General features: G+C 42.3%; 1 protein-coding gene and 1 non-coding gene across 2 annotated transcripts; both read right to left on the reverse strand.

Annotated features, from left to right (window-relative positions):
* Positions 1-19,385: 19,385 nt before the first annotated feature.
* On the reverse strand, positions 19,386-20,726 carry RPS20 (ribosomal protein S20). The gene is made up of 4 exons (XM_047073945.1): positions 20,605-20,726; positions 20,297-20,396; positions 19,910-19,983; positions 19,386-19,601 (listed from the first exon to the last, which is right to left on the reverse strand). Exons 1-4 carry the CDS (start codon positions 20,605-20,607, stop codon positions 19,419-19,421), a joined length of 360 nt encoding a protein of 119 aa, XP_046929901.1. The 5' UTR covers positions 20,608-20,726; the 3' UTR covers positions 19,386-19,418.
* LOC124507951 (small nucleolar RNA U54) lies at positions 20,054-20,120 on the reverse strand. The gene has a single exon (XR_006961172.1). It is a non-coding gene; the product is annotated as a small nucleolar RNA U54 (small nucleolar RNA).
* Positions 20,727-23,020: the final 2,294 nt, after the last annotated feature.

The following is a 23,020-nucleotide window of genomic DNA, read 5'->3' on the forward strand; positions in this document are numbered from 1 at the left end:
GGTGCTCTCTCTCTCTCTCTCTCCCTCAAAAAATGAATAAACATTTAAAAACATCAAAATCAAAATCATTTTTCTCTGGATGAAATTTGTGGAGTTCTCGTTTCCCCTTAGTGGTACATCTTAGTCATGGATGAAAGTAAATTCTAGAGGGGCTACCCTTCTCATTCCTAGTTGAATTCTAGTTGAGACCTTGCATCCCACAGAGGAGAAGTGGGTATGTTTGTGTGTCTGGCCGCTGAGACTGATGGGGTGGGTGGTGGTGAGGGACTGGTGTTTAGGGAGAACTGGCCAGGGTATCAGGGGAGGAAGAAGGGTCAGAGGACTATTTTCTTTGCTAAGTGGAGTCAATAGCTTTTCCATTTTAAACCATTTTATTCCTCAGATTTTATTTCCTTTGTCACCTCTATAAATATGAAAGTCCATTTATCCTTCTAACATAATTTTTCTTTTTTTTTTTTTTATGTTTATTTTTGAGAGAGAAAGAGCATGAATGGAGGAGGGGCAGAGGGTGAGAGAGAGAGACACAGAATCCGAAACAGGCTCTGGGCTCTGAGCTGTCAGCACAGAGCTGGATGTGGGGCTCAAATTCGGGACTGGTGAAATCATGACCTGAGTCGAAGTTTGACTGAGCCGCACAGGCACCCCAGAATTTTCATTATTTCCCCACATGGGATGTTTGTGGCTTTATAGGTACCTTTTCATATGTAAAAAAGAATTATATGATTTATGAAGGCAGGTTTTAAAAGTCTTTCTATAGATGAAGTGTAAGGTTTCATTGAATTTGTTGATCTTATTCCGAAAGTATTTTTTTTAATTGAGATATAATTAACATATAACGTTATATTAGTTTCAGGTGTACAATTATTCAATATACGTATAGATTGCATGCAAACCAATCACAGCAAGTTTAGTTAACATCCATCATTATACATAGTTATGAATTTTTTTTCTTGTGATGAGAACTTTCGAGATCTACCCTCTTAGCAACTTTCAGATATACAATACAGTATTTTAACTACAGTCACCATACTGTACATTACATCCACAGGGTTTATTTAGTTTATAACTGGACGTCTGTGCCTTTTGACCACCTTCATCCACTTTGCCCATCCCCCACCCCCAGGTCTGGTAACCACCAATCTGTTCTCTGTATCTGTGGGTTCGGTTTTTGGTTTCACTTGCTTATTTCTTGCCTTTTTTTATAACAGCCTGGATTCTAACAGATGTGAGGTGATAACTTACGTGGTTTTGATTTGCATTTCCCTAAGTTTTATTTTAATTCCAGTTAGCATACAGTATTATATTAGTTGCAGGTGTATAACATAATGATTCAATATTTCCATATATCACCTGGCGCTCATCACGGCAAGTGCCCCCCCTTAATCCCATCACCTGTTTCACGCATGCCCCCACCCCCTCCCCTCTGGTAACCATGAGATTATTCTCTACAGTTAAGAGTCTGTTTCTTGGTTTCTCTCTTTCTCTCTTTTTTCCTTTGCTTGTTTGTTTTGTTTCTTAAATTCCATATCTAAGTGAAATCATATGGTATTTTGTCTTCCTCTGACGGACTTACTTCGCTTAGCATTATACTCTCTAGCTCCATCCATGTCCTTGCAAATGACGAGATTTCATTCTTTTTTTATGTCTGAATAATATTCCCTTGTGTGTGTGTATATATACACACCCCATCTTCTTCGTCCATTCGTCAGTGGGCTGCTTCCATATCTTGGCTATTGTAAATAATACTTCTATAAACATAGGGGTAACATGTTTCCCTTTGGATTCGCGTTCTTGTATTTTGGGGGGTAAATACACCGTAGTGGAAGAGCTGGATCATAAAGTAGTTTCTCTTTTTCACTTTTTGAAGAACGTCCCCACTGTTTCCACGGTGACGGCCCCAGTTTGCATTCCCACCCACAGGGCACGAGGGCTCCTTTTTCTCCACATCCTCGCCAGCATCTGTTGTTTCTTGTGGTTTTGATGTTAGCCATTCTGACAGGTGTGAGGTGATGTCTCGTTGTAGTTTTGATTTACGTTTACCTGATGATTAATACGGTTGGCCGCTTTTTCATGTATCTGTTAGCAAGTGTGTGTAAGATAAGTGAAATCATGCAGTATTTGTCCTTCTGTGACTGGTTTACTTCACTGAGCGCAATATCCTCGAGATTCATCTATGTCGTCACATACTCCAGGATTTCTTTTTTTTTTTTTTAATGTTTATCTTTTTTTTTTTTTTTAAACGTTTATTTATTTTTGAGACAGAGAGAGACAGAGCATGAATGGGGAAGGGGCAGAGAGAGAGGGAGACACAGAATCGGAAGCAGGCTCCAGGCTCTGAGCCATCAGCCCAGAGCCTGACGCGGGGCTCGAACTCACGGACCGCGAGATCGTGACCTGAGCTGAAGTCGGACGCTTAACTGACTGAGCCACCTAGGCGCCCCATTTTAATGTTTATCTTTGAATGAGAGACAGACAGAGCACGAGTAGGGGAGGGGCAGAGAGAGAGGGAGACACAGAATCTGAAGCAGGCTCCAGGCTCTGAGCTGTCAGCACAGAACCTGATGTGGGGCTCGAACTCATGAACCGTGAGATCATGACCTGAGCTGAATGGTGCTTAACTGACTGAGCCACCCAGGTGCCCCAGGGTTTCCTTCTTAAAGGCTGAATAACATTCTGGTGTGTGTATATACTGTATTTTAAAAAATCCATTTGTCTGTCATCAAGAAAACTCAGGATGTTTCCACATTTTGGCTATTATAAATAGTGCTACAATGAACATGTAAGTGCCAATATCTGTTTGAGATCCTGACTTCAATTCTTTTGGATAAATATCTAGAGTGGGATTTTTGGATCAGATGGTAGCTCTATTTTTAATTTTTTGCAGTTTTCCAGGGTGGGGGTGCCTGAATACATTCCCACCAACAGTGCGCATCCTCATGAACACTGTTTGATTTTTTGGATCACGGCCATCCTAACAGATGTGAGATGGTATCTTATTGTTGTTTTAATTTGCATTTCCCAGATGACTAGTGATGTTGAGCATCTTTTCATATACCTGCTCAGTATTTATATGTATTCTTTGGAAAAATATCTATTCAAGTTCTTAGCTTACCTTTTAATGGAGTTATTGGGGTGTTTTTGCTATTGGAAATATTTTTTATATTCTCCACTCTCTTGTTATATCTCCCACCATTGTCGTGATCCGGAAAAGCCCAGTCCCAGATCAACACAGCCATTTGCTTTCCCCATTTCTAAATCTTGATCACGAACTACAGAAAAAGTAATAAAATGGCTTGGATTGGTGCCATTATAAAATCAGTCTTACCACCCCCAAATCCTCCTGTTTTCTGGTTGGCTCTATCTCTCTCCTGGTCTCCCTTAAGCTTTTTCACACTTTGCTCATTCTCTTCAAGTCTTGGACTCCACAGTTCACTCCTTACTCATGTGCTCATGACTCTTCCATTCACAGAGACACTAGGAATCGATGGATGAGCAATTATTGAACTTCAGGCACTAAACAAACTTACCTCCCAATAGGTCTTGTCCTTACCATTTTCCTTCTACATAAAATGGAAAAGCATAAGGTGTCCCTCCTCCTCTTCAAGTTAATCCCTCTACCTGTCTCTGGACTCCATCCCCCCAACCTTCTCATGAACCTCACCCTCCCATCTCCTTCTCCCATGATGTCATCCTTCACCACTTTCTCCTTCTCTTGCCACCCCCTTCTCCCATGGGTTCAACTCTTGCTTCTCTTCCCATCAGCCTTTAAACTCACCTTAAGTTCATCTGAAGAACACCACGTCCACTCAACCACACACAGTTGGCCTCTAGCCCTGTCTCTCTTATCTCTGTTACAGCCCAACTCTCCAGAAGATTCATCTGTGCTCACTGCCTCCATTCTCTCACCCTCCTCTCACTCCCCAGCCTCTCACAATCTCCCTCACATCCCCACCAGCTGTTTGAAGCGATAGTTGTGGAAGTTTTTACTAAATCTAATGGACTCATCTTGTTTGACCCAGTTGACATCGCTCTCATTCTTGCAATGTTTTCCTTGGCTTCCCTCATTCCACAGTCCCTTGGTTTTCTTGACCAGGATTTGTATTCTTCAGGTTCCATCCAGCCCACCTTGTCTCACTAGACACATGCTCCCTGGGCCATCTCCTCAATCTCTCTGACTGCAATTATCTTCGTGCTGAGGTTCCCATATCTGATCTCCACTCCAGAGTTCTATCCTGAGAAAGAGGTCTTCTGATCCATTTTACCCAGCTATCTACCAAGTACCTGCACATGGATGTCACATGGTCACTTCTAATAGGTCAAGCCAGCCCTCCAAACCTTCCCTAGTGTTCTTTGTAAATGCTCTCTCAGCTCTCCAATGTTCAGGACACCGCATCAGGTGCTCAAGACACCTTCTTCCTCCTATTCAACCTATTTACAAATATGGTGGATTCTACCTTCTGAAAACTTCTCACAGTGATAGAATCTCTCCATTCCAATTCCCACTATTTTAGTTAACATTGCAGTTGTGTCTTGTCTGGGCTCTTGAATTGGTCTTCCAGCCTTCAGGCTTCTCCCTCCCCTCCAATCCATTTTTAGTACTGTATCTCATCATCTTACTCTTCTGACCAGAACCCTCTAATGTCCTCTTCTTTCTCTGAGGATAAAGTCTACAGTCCTTAGCATAGAATAAATCCTCTGCATGACCTGATCCGTCTTACCTCTCCAGCACTCTCCATCTCCTCACGTGAATCCCAGGCTAGATATTTCATCCACACCCAATTTCTCCCAGCCCCTTTCACATGCCATGCTCTTTCTCACTTATGAGCTGGACCTTCTGCCTAGAACACTCCTTCACCTGTTTTCTACCTCCTCCTTAGTACCTCCAGACCCCACCTCCGGGCCCTCAATATAATACATTCTTACTTATATTTCACATTGCTAATGGGTCCTTGGCAAATCCAAGTGAGTTGGGCAAAACATTTAGCTCTGAGCTGTGCAAATAATAAAACAAATACTCACTGACTTGGAACCATGATTTTATCAAAACCATATTGAAATTTACAGAAAAACATCTGATCTACTAAGCATCGCCTTCATCACAGAGCTCAGCTTTCTTCTTCATATGGAACCGCATTCTTAATATACACTCAAAGAATCCAGTAAAATATTAAAAGTTGTGCAACTGCCAAAAACTTGCAGGGAGATGACTTCAAGAAGAAAACTTCAAAGTTTGCATTTAGAAATCACAACCCTTTTAAAGTTTTACAACTTTTCCCTATAGGACATAAAATTATTCTTCTGTGGGTAATAGTGAGAGCTGTAGTTGCAGCCAAGCATTCTTTACCTTAGGGGCGCCTGGGTGGCTCAGTCAGTTAAGCCTCTGACGCTTGACTTGGGCTCAAGTCACGATCTCACGTTTGTGAGATCAAGCCCTGAGTTGGGCTCTGGACTGACAGTGTGGAGCCTGCTTGGGATTCTCTCTCTCTCTCTCTCTCTCTCTCTGCCCCTTCCCTGCTCACACACTCTCTCTCAAAATAAATAAATAGACATTAAGAAAAGCATTATTTACCTTTTAAAAACCCCACAGAAATATGGTAATTACTGTGAACATTTCCTTAAGTCAGTTCATACTTAAGTTGAAGTCATGTTATAGAAATTTGTATTCCTGGGGCACCCGGGTGGTTAAGCGCCTGACTTTGGCTCAGGTCATGATCTCACAGTTCGGGAGTTCGAGCCCCGAGTCAGGCCTGGAGCCTGCTTCGGATTCTGTGTCCCCTTCTCTCTCTCTCTGCCCCTCCCTTGCTCATGCTTGAGTGCTCTCTCTCTCTCTCAAGAATAAATGAATATTACAAAAAAGAAGTTTTTATTACTAATTTGTTCTGTTCCTGGTATTTCCTGAAATATTACTTTGGATATTAATATATCTTTACTCAGTGCATCAGTGTATCATTACTTTTTTGGCAATTGACTTTTCTAGCAGATTTCTAGCTACCATAACAGATCCTGCAAAAACAAATTGAAAAAAAGAAAATAGATGCATGAGTAATTTGTTCTAGAGTAGGATCAAATTTCGTATCCACTGAGAAATGGGGGCTGTAGCCCATGTCACTCTGGGCTTCTCACTTTTATAACAGGTAACACTGTAAAGATATATTTATTGGGGCAAATGTAAACATACATTTTATGGAAAAATAAATACAAATGCTCCATGAATATATGGAAATCTTTAAGGGAATACATAAAAAGCAAAGTACAACACCTAATTTCAACTATCATTCTGGAAAATGCCCAAAAGATATTAATAATGCCCTGTGTCTGAAGGGCACGAGCAAAAAGGCACGGCCATACATTGTGCAAAGCCATATGTACAAAGATATGCAGTGTTTCATTGGTTTACAACAACAACAAAACTACAATAAAAAAAATCTAGGTATCTATCAGTGGGGTGCTAGATAAATAAATTGTTGGTGTAGCCATACATAAGAATCCCACGTGATCATGAAAAAGATTAGCACAGTTCCATAAACACAAAAATAAGATGCCTAAAATGATGTCCTGATATATTAGTGAAGAAAGGAAAGGTGTAGGGCATTGTGTGGGGAACAGTATCTTTTTAAATTTCTTTTAATGTTTATTTATTCTTGAGAGAGAGAGAGAAAGAGACAGAGTGCGAGCAGGGGAGGGGCAGAGAGAGAGGGAGACACAGAATCCAAATCAGGCTCCAGGCTCCGAGCTGTCAGAACAGAGCCCGACACGGGGCTCGACCTCACAAGCTGTGAGATCTTGACCTGAACTAAAGTCAGACACTTAACCGACTGAGCCATCCGGGGGCCCCTTGTGGGAAGCATTGTAACTCGAGTGTGATATACACTTACATATGCGTCAGACGCTGATCCAATAGAGATAACCTTGCCCTTGTATTTATACCTGATGCTCAGCCCAGACTGAGCCTGTGTAAAAGACCAATGTAACTCACTTCATCACTTCTTTTTCCTCAGAGTTAGAGGGGTAACATCTCAGCCTATTTCACTGCCTCTGAGAATCTCATGAAAATATTGGAACTCCTTCCCAGGAAAGTCAGGCATAAGCCTATACAAAATTTTATCTATGATTTCAAAGTGAATTCACCGGAGTCCATTCACAGATTTCTGGTGATCCAGAGATCCGAAGCAAAGAGCTCTTTGTTAAGAAAGAACTCGTGGTACCACAACACACAGAATTCTAGGAAAGCATCATCACCAGATTTGGATAAGCTTGCATACCCTCTTGAGTTTAGTGGGTGTATTGCTCCTCAGATATGCTCTCAAAACCCTGGAGGGCAGGTGAGCACAGTCATAAGGGTACAAGACTGACCAGGGACCTAGACGGGTTCCAGTCCAGTCCACTCCTACTTGGTCTACTGGTACCTTTCATCTGAGAGCTAAGGTAATGGGACTTCTGTCTTGCTCTAGAAGGTTTTCCTCTAGGTGTTGTGCCACTGGGAAGGACAGCCTTGAAGGGCTTTCCTGAAGGAACAGAAGAACAGCTAGAGGATTATTTATTAATGTATGTCTATATGTATTTATTTAGTTTAGTTTATTGACCTTGAGAGAGGGAGAGAGAGCAGGGTAGGGGCAGAGAGGGAGGAGAGAGAGTCCCAAGCAGTCTCTTCACTGTCAGCATGGAGCTCGATGCGGGGCTCCACGAACCATGAGCTCATGACCTGAGCCAAACTCAAGAGTTGGACGCTTAACTGAGCCACTCTGGCGCCCAGAGGATGATCTCTTTAAATGCACTCAAGGGGCGCCTGGGTGGCGCAGTCGGTTAAGCCTCCGACTTCAGCCAGGTCACGATCTCGCGGTCCGTGAGTTCGAGCCCCGCGTCAGGCTCTGGGCTGATGGCTCAGAGCCTGGAGCCTGTTTCCGATTCTGTGTCTCCCTCTCTCTCTGCCCCTCGCCCGTTCGTGCTCTGTCTCTCTCTGTCCCAAAAATAAATAAACATTGAAACAAAAAAATTAAATGCACTCAAGGGCCTCTCACGGTACGATGTCCTGGAGGACAGGATAGCCTTCTAGCGCGGTACAGCACCTGTTCTAGATCGTCTAGCCTACCAAAGCCCAGTAACTGGTATATGTACTTCCCTCATGCAGAGATTTCGGAAACGTGGAAATTAGAAAGGATGAAAAGTGTCTGGTTCCTCTTAGCAGCTGCATCTGCCCCAGACAAACAGATGCTTGCCTCTGGCCTCTCCCAGAAAACGCCTGTGTCGCCTTAGATCACCATCTGGTTGCCTTAAGACCTCAGCAGCCTGATGAGTTCAGTAAAAGTCACGCATTTGGGGGCTTTTTTTCTTTCTTACTGCTGTAAGTTTGGGAGTGGCTCTTTTTCTAGTTCTGTACATCTCAAGCAGGAACTCGATGTCTCTATTGGAGCAGTTTACACAGAAAAAATTACGTGACCCGATTTAAATATCTGAAGGATAATTTTAGCACATATGGAAAAAACCAGAAAGAGCCTTTGGTTGGGCACAAGAGACAGGGAATGAGGCGACCGCAACAACCCAGGTAAGAAGTGAATGGTAGACCATACGATCCAGCAATCCTACTTCTGGAAATTTACCCCAAAGAACCGAAAGGAGGGTCTTGAAGAACTGCTTGCACATCCACGTTCATAGCAACGCTATTCATAGTAGCCAAGAAGTAGAAACAACCAAAATGTCCATTAATAGAGAAAGAAAATGTGGTACACACAGCGGAATATTAGCCTTAAAAAGAAAGAAAATCCTGTCAAATACTACAACGTAGGTGGGCCTTGAGGACATTATGTTAAATGACATGGGCAGTCACAAACTGACAAATACCGTTATGATTTCATTTCTGTGAGGTATCCGACATAGTCAAACTCTGAGAAACAGAAAAGTGGCACAGTGGTCGAGGGGCCAGGAGGTGGGGGAAAAGGGAGTTGTTGTGTGATGAGTATAGAGTTTCAGTTTTGCAGAATGAAAAAGTTCTGGAGATCACAATGTGAGTATATTTCACACTACTGAATTGCATACTTAAAAACAGGAAGATGTTAAACTTTAGGTTATAGGTGAAAGAGGAAAAAAAAAAAAGAAGGGATGGTGGTCTGGACTGGCAGTAATCACGAGAGGGTTTCCTGTAGGAACATGCAGCTTGCCATTTGTGATGGTTAATTTTTAAAAAAAATTTTTTTTTTCAACGTTTATTTATTTTTGGGACAGAGAGAGACAGAGCATGAACAGGGGAGGGGCAGAGAGAGAGGGAGACACAGAATCGGAAACAGGCTCCAGGCTCCGAGCCATCAGCCCAGAGCCTGACGCGGGGCTCAAACTCACGGACCGCGAGATCGTGACCTGGCTGAAGTCGGACGCTTAACCGACTGCGCCACCCAGGCGCCCCAGTGATGGTTCATTTTTATATGTCAACTTGACTAGACATCTCACGAGGGGCCCAGATATTTGGGCTACTATTATTCTGGGTGCTTCTGTGAGGTTGTTTTGGGATGAGATTGGCATTTAAAATTTTTTTTAATGTTTATTTATTTTGAGAGAGAGAGAGCCAGAGCCAGAGTGCGAAGGGGGGAGGGACAGAGGCAGAGGGAGACCCAGAATCCGAAGCGGGCTCCAGGCTCTGAGCTGTCAGCACAGAGCCCGATGCGGGGCTCGAACTCACGAACTGTGAGATGACGACCTGGGCCGAAGTCAGACGCTTCACAGACCGAGCCACCCAGGTGGCCCTGAGATTGACATTTAAATCAGTACACTGAGTAAAGCAGATTGCCCCTCACCCCAACATGGGTGGGCCTCACCCAATCACTCGAATGCCCAAATAGAACAAAAATGCTGACCCTCCCGGGAGTAAGAGGGACTTCCTCCTACCTCACTTCGAGCTGGGGCACTGGCTTTTTCCTGTCTTCAGACTTGAACCGAAACGTTGTCTCTTTCCAGATCTTCAGCCTATGGGCCTACAGACTGGAGCTATACCATTATTGCTCCTGGTTCTCCGGCCTTTGGACTGAGACTGGAACTAATCCCCTGGTTCTCCCGGGTCTCTGCTTGCTGACTCACCCTGCAGATCTTGGGACTAGTCAGCATTCATAATCACATGAGCCAATTCCTTACAATAAATTTCATATATTTCAATAAATGTCATGTATATAGAAGTTATTGGTTCTGTTTCTCTGGAGAACACTAACACATCATTATAAAACAGGAACCCAAATTATGTAATAACAGCTTACACGATAATTTTTATTGGTTTCATTCTTGTGTATACATAGAAAATGTTGAAGACTCAGTGAATTCTCTGCGCATGTTTTTAAAATAATCACAGTCAAATGTGACCACCCGTTTTAACACTTCAAAATACTCCTTTGGGATTCATGATGTAAACGAGAACGCTTTTGTGCTTACGGTTTGTGCTTTCTGCTTAAGTAAAAGGACTTCAGTTCGTCAGCCGGTTCGGCTACGACTCACGTACAGACAGATACTAAAACGCGTTTCCGAACACCATCCGAAGCTTGTCCTTTTTCCCGTGATCCCTCTCCCCCTGAGCAAGTCAGCCTTTGCGTGAGACCAGCCGCCCGGGGAGTGGGGCGCCGCGACGTTCGCATTGCAGGCTGTCAGCACCGCAGCAGGGTGAGGTGGGTGTCCGTGGAGGGGCTGCCCAGCGCAAGGTGCTGTCGCCTCAGTGGGGTGAGGGGTGCTGCCTGGGTGGGGGCCCCGGTGCCAGGGTGCCGGAGCCCGAGCAGGGTGAGGTGGCGTCACTGCGATGGCAAGGGCAGCCGGGCTTGGGGCGTCCGGCCCAAGTGGAGGGTCGCCGTGCAGGAGGGCACGCTTGCAGGAGGCAGCCCCGAATGAGGCGCCGCAGCCCACGTGGGGTAAGGAAAGCATCCAAATTTCAGTGCCTGGAACCTTCTGAAGCGTCAGGGGCATGACGGTCAAAGGGACACCAAGGAACCGTTCCGGGCTAAATGAGACACACAAGATCTGTTAACTCAATGGGATGCCTGATTGTTATTGGGATCTCTGTGCTCTAAGGGGCAAAATTGGAACGACCGGCAAAACTTGGAGGAGATGTGAGGACTGGACGGAGCTAACGCTATCAATGTGAATATTCTAATTTTAACGGCTGTATTATGGTTGTGGAGAATGCATTTTTGTGCCGGAAATAATACACTGAAGTGTTTGGGGGTGTCGACCACCTTTACCCAAACGGTTGACAAAATGTTCTTTGTACTGTTCTTGCAGCTTTTCTGTAAGTTCGAGATTATTTCAAAAGAAAAACAAGAAGAATCTTTAAAGAACATGTGTCAACCTCATTTTCTGGCATCGTGGCAACAAAGGACTGAACTGCGATAAATCGGTCTTCCTGGTTTTAGTGTAGTGGTTGATTTCTCCTTCCTCAGTTTTGTCCTTGTGGGTCTTCTTTCATTTTTTTGTAAAGCAAAGTTTAATGGGATTTATCTTTGAAAAAGACTTAAGCCCACAGTGCTGACTTTTTTAGAAATGAAAACACTTGAGGCTTCATAATGCAAATGTGCCAAATTGTAAGTGAACAACTAATGAATACTGTGTGATTAAAAACACCTGTCAAATGCTTACAGGAAAACAATGTCAAAAGTTCTTTCTAAAAAATATTGCCGGGGCGCCTGGGTGGGTCAGTCGGTTGAGCTTCAGCTCAGGTCATGATCTTACCATTTGCGAGTTCAAGCCCTGCGTCGGGCTCTGTGCTGACAGCTCTGGGCCTGAAGCCTGCTTCGGGCTTTGTGTCTCCCTCTTTTTCTCTGCCCCTCCCCTGCTTGCACTCTGCCTCTCTCTCTCTCTCTCTCTCTCAAAAATAAACAGACATTAAAAAATATTGCAATTTTGCAGAACTGTATCTTTGGCTATTTTATTATGGTCTTTTGGTTGAGCTTTCAATAGGTCGGGTTCTTACTTTCCTCAAGCTTTGGCTGAAATATTGTGCGAATGCAAGGGTTAATAAAAATAAAGGAAACAAACGTTTGGAATCTGTTTCCTTGAGTGTTCCCTTGGCCAGGTTGTGCCTCTTGACTCTGTTAGTCAGACTTTCTGTGAATTCCTTTCAGTCGCGACTGTGACGCCTGTATATCTTGTCAGGGATACACACAGTCATTCAAACTTACTTAAGTTCGTTTTTTTTATTAACTACCTACTTAAGTGCAAAAATTGTTACCATTCAACTTAGTTGACCTCTAAGCAGAAGAAAAAAATGTTGTAAATCTTGCTGTATTCGAGGAACTCTGTACCAGGTATGAATGAGACAAATTCACGGGGCCACATTCTCAGATGCATTTCATTTTCTGAAATTCAGATTTATTCAATTCCAAATATTGAAATAGTTCTTACTCTATGCCAATCACTCACCTAAGTACATTAAAAATATTAACTCATTTCATCTTTGAATAACTCCATAAGGGATTTTTAGTATTTTCATTTGATTGGTGAAGAAACTCATATACAAGAATGTAAGTAACATACCTAACCAAAGTCTCAGCTAGAAAAGAGAAAAGCCAAATTTGGAACCCAGATGGTCTGGTTCAGGAGCCCCTACCTTTCAGCACAATGCCACTCTACCGTTCTTGTTAATGAGAAATGTCCTATATGGGTTATCTATATAAAACAGATGCTCAAGAAACCTTAAGAATCAGTTAAATCTCAGCTCAGGGTTGCAGACTGAGCACAGATAGTTGCTTCATCTCTGCCTAGAGACCTCACTGAAACTATCATAGAGGAAAACCAAGGAATAAATAACAAAGAAAATGGAAACAGATTTGTGAGTTCAACTTTCTGGAATTCAAAAAAACCAATTTAGTCAAGTTCTTTGGTCAAGGAATTCACAAGGGAAATTAGAAAATACCAGGAGACAAATGAGAATGGAAACACAACACACCAAAATGTATGAGATAAAGTGAAAACAGTACCAACAGGGAAGATTATAGGTGTCAACGCTTACATTAAGAAAGTCTCAGATCAGTAATCTAACTTTACATCTCAACTAGAGAAAGAAAAAGAAACTCAAAAGTTAGCATGAGGAAAATACTAAAGATGAGAGCATACACAAAATAGAGAATAGAAAAAACCCCGATAGGGATATCAACAAAACTAAGAATTGGATTGTTGAAAAGATCAACAAAATTTAAAAACCTTTAGCTAGATTAATTTCAAAAAAAGAAAAAATATTTGAGTAACTAAAATCAGAATTGAAACCTGGGACATCACAACTAATGCCACAAAACCAAAAAGGATTGGGTCACCTGCGTGGCTCAGTTGGTTGAGCATTGATTTTGGCTCAGGTCATGACCTCACAGTTTGGGAGTTTGAACCCCATGTTGGGCTCTTGGCTGACAGCCCAGAGCCTGGAGCCTGTGTTGGATTCTGTGTCTCCCCCTGTCTCTGCCCCTCCCCCACTCCGTCTCATAAATAAATAAATAAATAAATAAATAAATAAATAAATAAATAATTTTAAAAACCCCAAAAAAGGATTATGAGAGAATACTATGAACACTTACATGCCAACAAACTGGATAACCCATAAGAAATGGATAAATTCTTAGAAATACACAACGTACTAAGACCGAATGATGAAGAAATAAAAAATTGAAACAGACTAGTAAGGAGACTAAATCTATAATCAAAACCTACCAACAAAGAAAAGCCCAGGATCAGATAGCTTCACTGGGGAATGCTACCAAACATTTAAAGAAGAATTAACACCAATCCTTAAACTCCTCTAACAAACCAGAGAAGGGAATACTTCCAGACTCATTCTTAAGGACAGCATTACTCCAGTACCAAAGCCAAAGACACTACAGGAAAACTACAGACTATATATACAAATATTAAATCATTACCTTACACACCTGAAACTATTGTTATATGTCAATTATACCTTAATAAAAAAAACCTACAGACCAATATCCCTGATGAATACTGATGCAAAAATCCTCAAGAAAATAGTAGCAAACGAAACTCATCAGCATATTAAAAGGATTACACACCATGACCAAGAGGGATTTTTTCCTGGAATGCAAGGATGCCTTGACCCTCATGTATAGGGTCAAATGATTTTCAATCAGGGTGCCAAGAACGCACAGCGGGGGAAAGGACAGTCTCTTTAACAGATGGTGCTGGAAAAACTGGGTATCTACATGCAAAACTGTGAAGCCATATTCAAAAATTAACTCAAAATTAAAGACTTAAACTAGGGGCATCTGGATGGCTCAGTAGTTAAGCATCCCACTCGATTTTGGCTCAGGTCACAATCTCTCAGTGGTGGGGTTGAGCCCCACATTGGACTCTGCACTGAGCATGGAGCCTGCTTAAGATAGTCTCTCTCCCTCTCCCTCTGTCCTGGCCCTGCACATACGCACGCTCTGTCTCACACAGAAAAATATTTAATACCCACGCTACAAAATTCCCGGAAGAAAACAAAGTTTTCATGACAAGGGATTTGGCAATGATTTCTTGGATACGACACCCAAAAGCATAGGCAACAAAAGCAAAGTAGACAAATGGGACTGTATCAAACTTAAAAAAAGCCTGCACATCAAAGGAAACAATCAACAGTGAATAGGCAACCTACAGAATGGGAGAAAATATTTGCAAATCGCACAACTAATAATGAGTTAAATATTCAGAATATAGAAAGAACTCCTACAACCCAATAAGAACATAAATAACCTGATTAATAAATGGACAAATAACTTGCATAAATAGTTCTCAAACAATACAGAAATGGCTAACGAGTGTAAGAAAAGATGCTCAACTTCACTAATCATTAGAGAAATGCAAATCAAAACACAGTGTGGTACCACCTCACACCCATTAGGATAGCTACTATAACAAAAACCAAATTAAAAACCCAAAACAGAAAATGTGTTGTCGAGGATGTGGAGACATTGGAACCCTTGGTGAGAACGTGAAATGGTGCAGCTGCTATGGAAAATGTAATGGAGGTTCCTCAAAAAATGAAAAATACAAAGTTATGCCATATGATCCAGCAATCCCACTTCTGAGTATTTACCTAAAAGAATCGAGAGCCAGATCTGGAAGAGGTATTAATACTCCTGTGTTCAGTGCAGCATTATTCACAATAGTCAAAAGGTGGAGGCCAAATGTTCATTGAGGGATTAATGAATAAAATGTGGTATGTACATGCAATGAAATATTCAGCCTTTAAAAGGAAAGAGATCTTGTCATACAGCACAAAGATGAAGTTTAAGGACATTATGCTAAATGGAATAAGCCAGTCACAAAGAGAAATACTGTAGGATTTCACTTCTATGAAGTATCTAAAGTAGTCAAACTCATAGAAACAAAGATCAGAATGGTAGTCGGCAAAGGTTAGGGGTGGGGAGAATGGGGGTTGTTTTTCAGTGGGTATAGTTTGTTTCGCATGATGGAAAACTTCTGGAGATCTGTTGCACAGCAAAGTGAACATACTTAACACTACTAAACTGAAAAAACAAGGTAAATAATTACAAAGTAATAATTAAGAGTCCTTTAGACACTGAAAAATGTGTATATATAATAATATGTTTGGGATTAACTTCAAAATAATTTGAAGGTCGGTTGGGGGAGAGATGAAGTTATACATGAAAACTGTTGACAGTTCTTAAAGCTGAATGGATTCATTATACCATTCCCTCTACGTCTATGTTTGAAATTTACCAGAATGGAGGAGTTAAAAAAAAAAAAAAAAACACCTCAAGATTATCAAAATGAAAAATTAAATCAATAAAAGTGCTAGATGAGAAAGTCAAAGAAATAATCCCACACTGTAAAATTAAAAAAGACTAAAAGAGCCTGTGAAAGAAAGCTAACATACAGGACCTCCAGGTCACCCAATCAATAGGAGCCCCAGAAAGAGAAACTCAACAAATGGAGGGCAGAGATAAAATACTGATACATTTTTTTTGTCCACCAGATGCACGTTATTGCACTTCCACTACTAGTAGGAATATAAATGGGTGCAATCATTCAAGGGCACCAATTTGGTAACAACTTAAAATTAAAAATTCTGGAATCTTAGGACAGAAATATCTATTTCTCTTTTATCTCTTCTCTTGTATACATACCTACAAGCTTGTTTTGATGATTGACGTATATTGCAGCAAAGAAGTCTTTGGAATACATTCAATATCCCGAGAACTGGCTGAAAACCATCTGAATTAAGATTCCGATAGTTCACATAATTATGTGAAAACGTAGACTAAGAGTGGAATCAAAGTGACTTAGACAAAGTCATACCTGAATATAGTAAATGTTCTTAAATAAATAATTCAAATGAATAATTATTAAATTCTGGTTATTTAACTAAATTCAGGTGCATCCATATAATGCAACATTCATTAAAAGAAATGAAGTTATGTGCTGATATAGGAACTTCTCCCAGATATATGATAAAAATAATTTACATTTAGTATTCTCATTTGTATTTCTTAAAGATATAGACTTTATATAAAGAGTAGATTATGATTACATACACTTTTATGTACATGAAAAGTTTTGAATAATACAATATTAACAATACCTCTTAGGGTAGGTTCTATGTAAAGAAAAAAAGGCAGTTTACAGAACAAAATGTATGAAAGGATTCACTGCTCTCGTTCTAAAAGCTGAACTTGCTATATAAGTGAACTATACTATTCCTGGAATGAAGTAAATTATTAATTTGGCTCCTCTTATTTTCGAAAAAATAAAGCTTTGGCCTGGCCAGGTTCTTTGTATAGTTAGATCTACACATTCACTTTTTTGAAGGAGGATGGTTAGAAAGGCCACGCCTCTGGGGATTCACGTGTACTTCTCTGATGAAGCATAATTTGACCGAATACCATTGACCAGCAGCGTACCCCGCCCTCTGGGAATCGAGGTCCAGGCGCGAGAAATCTATGCCCTTAGCGAGCCAGTCTTGGTTTGGTTGGAAAATATCCCCTGGAGAGAGAAAGGAACACCCATATATGGTCTTGAGATAGTTACTAAGTGTTTTGCAGGAGTCCCAAAGCACTGTCTTATCAAGCCCACTGATCCAAACAATGACGTTTGCAGATCTGACTGCTCACGGCCAAGAATTTCTACTTCTAGTTCTCTTGCCTGTTCGCTTTATATCCACAGAGCTTGTACACCTGCACTTAAGAATGTCAGGTGAGGACATGTGATCCAGCAAACGCACGGCCAGGGTGGTTTTCCTTGCCTTATGTTTACAGCTCACAGCTGTGAGTACTCTGTAAATCCAAAGGAAATGAGTTTAGGACAGGAGAGGCCTCCCAACTTCGTGTTTCTTTACATCCCTAATCCATACAAGTTGGCCTCTAAGGCTCACTGGCACCACGACCACTATTTAACCTATCTTTAGGTCAGTACTAAATATCCCAAGGTCCTGCATGGGTTTTGTTTCCAAGTACTACAGATGTTTGAGGAATGGAAGACAACAGCAGTTCCCCAAATTTTAAGTGCTGTGTTTTGGCTGTATCACAGGCTCTCTAAATAGCTGTAACTTAAAGACAGCTCCAACTGAGTGGGAAACTTCACAAACGCTCACGTATTAGTTACTCTGGCACATCACCTAAAATTCCCAACTGCCGTGAAGGCCATAAAGCTGTTTTCAACATCTTCCGATGTACTGAGGCACACTTTTCACAATCAACCTGTTCTTTAGTCCCAAATGACTTCAACGTTTTCACAGGAGATCGCTTTTCAAACAATTCTCAGGATATTGAGTATATTCCAGAGACTTCTATGCTGCAATACTTTGATCATCAAAACAAACTTGTAGGTATTTGTGTGAAGGCCACACATTACCAGATACTGAATATTAAAATGATCTTAACTGATAAGTAAACAGCTCTTAGCAGGGGTCCTCAATGTAGAGAAATCTTAAAGTTGGGTTAGAGGACAGGTCAGGACCTCACTACTTGGCTTCTGATCAAGAATTCCTTCACTTCTAAACCAAGAACACCAGCCTCTCTGTAAAGAATGGATCACTCACTGTTTGCTTACCCCAGGAACCTTAACTAGACTCCCTGCTTAATTCTTCAAGTACTATGTTTATGGCCAATGTTTATTAAAGTTACAGTTAAATTTTTTAGTTTCCCAAACTAATTAAACTACTGGAATTTGTGAGTTCATCAGCTTGGCATAATTCGTTCCTGTCAGTTCCACTCAAATCCCTTCAGTCCAAAATGCTGAGGTCTAAGAGAAGGGTTTTGAGCAGGGAGAGATTTCCATTTTAGGCATGTCCAGTTTGAGCTTGGGAGGCGCACAGGTATCTAGCACACTACTGGATGTATACAGCAATCTGAGCTCAAGTTCAATTTGAATGCACATAGTTAACTGAAGACAGTGGACAAGACAGTGCAGCAAAGCGAAGGTCTAAGCCCAAACCTACAGGAAAGGCGTTAATTTCATCACTGTTATCCTAGTAAGCATAGCAAATACAATCATGATTACTTTCAGGGCATTTTGTAATTTGCAAAAATGTTTGTCAAAATATTTTTGGCAATTTTCTCTAGTAGAAAACTAGACCTATTGAAGATATCCATCTGATTATAAATTTCAAAAAGCAAAAAATCTCGATACTGGAACATCAGCATTCTCCCGAGACACATTCGAGAAAAAGCACTAACAGATCCTGACAGCTACACGTTATCCATTACTGTGCCAATAAGGGTTTGGCTAAATAAATTTGGCCTACAGGACATGCTTTTCACTCCTAAAATTAACTAGTATTTATATATAAACTACATGTCAGCATAGCCCCATGTTAAATGGTCTACATTATCAAATGAAAACTCCAAGGGCTGTATATAAAATACTTTTATAGATATAACCTAAATGCTAACAAATACCAGGTTTACTTTTTTCAACCCGTTCTTCTAAAATATAAAACACCTGCCTGCAAAACCGCAAATGTTCCCAAAACATCTGTTTACTCTTTAGCCTGGTCTTCAGGAGGAATAACATGAACTGGCAGAACTTACTGTTTCCCACGTTACCCACCCACCAGAATACATTGGGTTCTCAAGTCATAGCTGCATCCCAGAAACTTTAGATTTGCAGCACCCTGTGATCCATCAATTTAGAATTTGGGGGTAGGATCCAGACACATCCTTTGAAAAAGCTCCAATATGCAGCCGTAGGTTTGTCAATCCTGAAGACTTCACGCGTTGCGTGAATACAACTCAGTTCTCAAGTGATGTCAAATGCGAACGGCTTCAGTGGCCTCTAAGAGACCTAATGAGAACAAGCGAGCCCACCCCAGGACATTCACCTAATTTTGACCAGTCTACCTGCAAGATGGACTAAACTTCGTGGCACAAACGCATATTCCTAAAATCTGATGGCATTACGAATGAAAGTCAACGAGATTTAACTGATAACCAATTTATTAAAAGGCCGATTTAAGCATCTGCAATGGTGACTTCCACCTCAACTCCTGGCTCAATACTGATGGAAGTAATCTGCTTAACAATCTCAGATGGACTGTGCAAATCAATGAGCCGCTTGTGGATCCTCATCTGAAAACGATCCCAAGTCTTAGAACCTTCACCACAAGGAGTTTTTCTTGTAGTGATTCTCAGAGTCTGCAACAAAAGACAAAGGAAACCGAGCATTTATGGCTTTACGCTGCTCTCTAGAACATCCGGAAGACCATCACGCCCATTCCCTGGGATTACTCCCCGGAGCATCACTCCTCTCCTGGCACCAACTTGCAAGGGCAAGTCCGTGTCCACTCAGCCCGCACGGTGCCCTTACGAGCGCCGCACCCACCCAGGAACAGAAGAGCAAAACTTCCACAGCTACCTGTAAACACCCGGTACTCAACGGGAACAAACTCTAACCGCTTTTCTTTCGGGTTGTGTGGTTTTCCCACCCCTCTGACTCATTTCACCTTGGTGGGCATCCGAACCGGTCCTTTCACTTTGAGATTCTTTTCCTTGGCGCCTCTGATCAAGTCGGCACACACTACAGGGAAATAAAAGCATCTTTCAGTTCGTCCAAATCAGCCAAAGCAGCCCTAAGAAATCTGAACTGATGCTGGCTCAGAATAGCGTATAAAACTATCATCATAACTCAACACACTTGTTGTCTCATCATCGCCAACAAGGATTTAAGAGGCACCAACAGTTAAGGGGGGGGGGGATCCTTCTCATTTTCCCTTTCTAAGTTAAACAACTTGTCACTTGACTTTTCCGAGTCGATCCTGTACAGCAACAAGTCAAATTCATCGTTTTTTATCATTTATTTATTTATTTTTGCCCAAAGCCACCGTACTGACCCTTCTCCAAAGATTTTACGTTGCGGCTGGTTAGAGTGATTCTAATTCGGTGAATCGCCACCTCCGGTTCCACGGGGGTCTTCCCGGTGTCTTTAAAAGCCTAGCATTACACAGATGAACACAGATCTTTTAAAAGCCTAGAAACACGCTTCATCGCGTCTCCCCAGGCTCCTCCACCACTTCAGAAGCCCCTTTCCCGGGTAAGCGAGGCTCGCGCCTTCGCCGCTTCCGCCCAGCCCGGCAAGCGTCCCAAGAAGGGACCAAGTCCCGCCACGTTCCGAACCGCGCGGCGCCGCCCCCCGTCTCACCATGGCTGCGGCGCGGCTTCCTGACCGACTTGTTCCTCGGCGAGAGCGAACAGCGGTGAGTCAGGAGCAGGCGCGGGGGCCTCCAAAGCACGGCTCCGGCTGCGACCGCGTCTTCCTCAAAGAGAGAGGCGTGCGGCCTGCGCGGCACTTATATAGCTGCGCTCACGTCTGCATCCGGGTCCCGCACGCGTCTCCGCACTGCCCCGGAAGAGGAACGGCCCTCAGGGCTACGGAGGCGGCTGCGCGAGCCGGGGCTGGAGCGCCCGACGAGCTGGCGGGAAAGGTGCGGCTGCGGGCGCCCCCTATCGGCCGGGAGGAGTCAGAGCCCCGCGAGGTGGCGTCCACGCCAGCGCAGTCACCACCGCGGTCCTTTAACCGCCTGGGAGAGATGACCGGGAGATTGCGATCTAAAACCTGAGAAACTCCTCTGCCGGGCGCCCCTGCCCCTGGTCTCTGCAAAATCAAAACGACTCCTGTGGTTTTTACAGCGCAAATGTTTCTTCCCATACAAACCGAATCACTCGTTCTCTGAGCAGGTGGGTAACATCTCTGAGTTTAACTCACCTGGATATTGGGAAAAATGACTGACAAGCTGGGCGTGTTGTTTTTAAAGTGAGTAGGCAGTTGTTTTCATAGCCTGAAATACCTTTTCGTGATACTTTGCCTTCTGGCTTCGCAGACCGGTAGAAGCGTGTAATCCGTTTCTAGAAAGCATCTGAATTTGGGTTCTTTCCCTCCGGGAACGTGATGCCTGGCTGCTGGGATTATCCTGGAGCGTGTTGTGCCTCCAGAGGCCCATCCTGGCGACCCAGGCTCTCTCCCTAACTCTAAACATGTATCCCCTCTCTGTTCGGATAAGGTAACATCGGAAAAGACCCTTCCAGATCGCCTGAGTGTATGGGACAAAGTACAGTGGAAAAACTTAAGAGCGGTCAACTGACTTGGGTAGCCAGGAGAGAGAGCATAACGAGGACACATGTACTGAAAAATGGCAGAGTGGTTAAGTAGAACGACACAGGGACGGTGGGTTTTGGTGCAGGGCAGAAGGAAGGGTAAATAACCTCGTTATTTTACAGGTGAACCGTTGGGTGCATGAGACTTCTTTGCTCCGACACACTGAACTGGTGGGCAGAGCTCTGACCCCTCCAGCTAGGGCTCCTTCTTGAGCCCTTCTCTTCTGTTCCTTGAAGGGAAATGATGTTTGAAACTTTCATGAAATAACAGCATTAACTTACTTATTTGGTGATAACTGGGCAGAGCTACAAGCTGGCTTTCTTTGACTCACAAAAATATGTATACTAGGTTTTTCTGCCATTTAACAGTTAATTTCAGTGTTAAAATTTGTACCTTTCTAGTTCATTTTATTCTAAAATGGCATCCATTGGCTGTAAAACAAACAAACATATCCGTAGAATTTACAGCAGAAAATCTGAAAACCAGAATTCTTAGTTTACTAGCTGTAATCTAAATGAGACTTCATAACTTGAGGTCTGACTGTGATGGCGACCAGTAGGAATGCTTAAGTGTATTTGTGATTTTTTTTTAGGAACAAATCTGGTCCATCTATTCTTAGGTTTGTTTCCCCTCAAGCACTTGAGAAAGCGGTGAACAAATTAACTTCCTTGACCACAGAAAAGAATTTCAGTATAGGAAAAGGCAAAATGTGGCCCAGCATGTATGGGAATAATTCTTGATGTGACCAGAACTAAGGGAACAGCTGGTTGAGGTAATATTAGAAGGCTGTAGTGAAAATTTACAAAAAAAGAAAAAGAAAAACGTAATGAAAACACCGCTACTTTCATTTTTTTAAAAATATAATTTATTGTCAAATTGGCTAACATACAGTGTGTACAGAGTGCTCTTGGCTTTTGGGGGTAGATTCCCCTGGTTCACGGCTTACATACAACACCCAGTGCTCATCCCAACAGGTGCCCTTCTCGGTGCCCATCTCCTGTTTTCCCCTCTTCCCCCGCTCCCCCCCCATCAATCCTCAGTTTGTTCTCTGTATTTAAGAATCTCTTTTGGTTTGGCTCCCTCCCTCTCTGTTTGTAACTTTTTTTCCCCCTTCCCCTCCCCCATGGTCTTCTGTTAAGTTTCTCAAATTCCAAACGAGTGAAAACATATGGTATCTGTCTTTCTCGGACTGCCTTACTTCACTTAGCACAATACCCCCCAGTTCATCCACGTTGCTGCAAATGGAATGATTTCATTCTTTCTCATTGCCAAGTAGTATTCCGTTGTAACATCACTATTTTCAAATTTATGTTTAGTTCAAACATTTTGTTGTATTTTTCTCTTTCAAGTTAATAGCTCCTGTAGTCCCCATATTAAAAAAAAATTTTTTTTAATGTATATTTTTGAGACAGAGAGAGACAGAATGTGAGCAGGGGAGGGGCAGAGAGAGGGAAACACAGAA

This window comes from Lynx rufus, unplaced genomic scaffold (assembly GCF_022079265.1).
Source record: "Lynx rufus isolate CCGP_SWC_20201006 ecotype Redwood Valley unplaced genomic scaffold, mLynRuf1.p SCAF_12, whole genome shotgun sequence".
NCBI classification, from domain to species: Eukaryota; Metazoa; Chordata; class Mammalia; order Carnivora; family Felidae; genus Lynx; species Lynx rufus.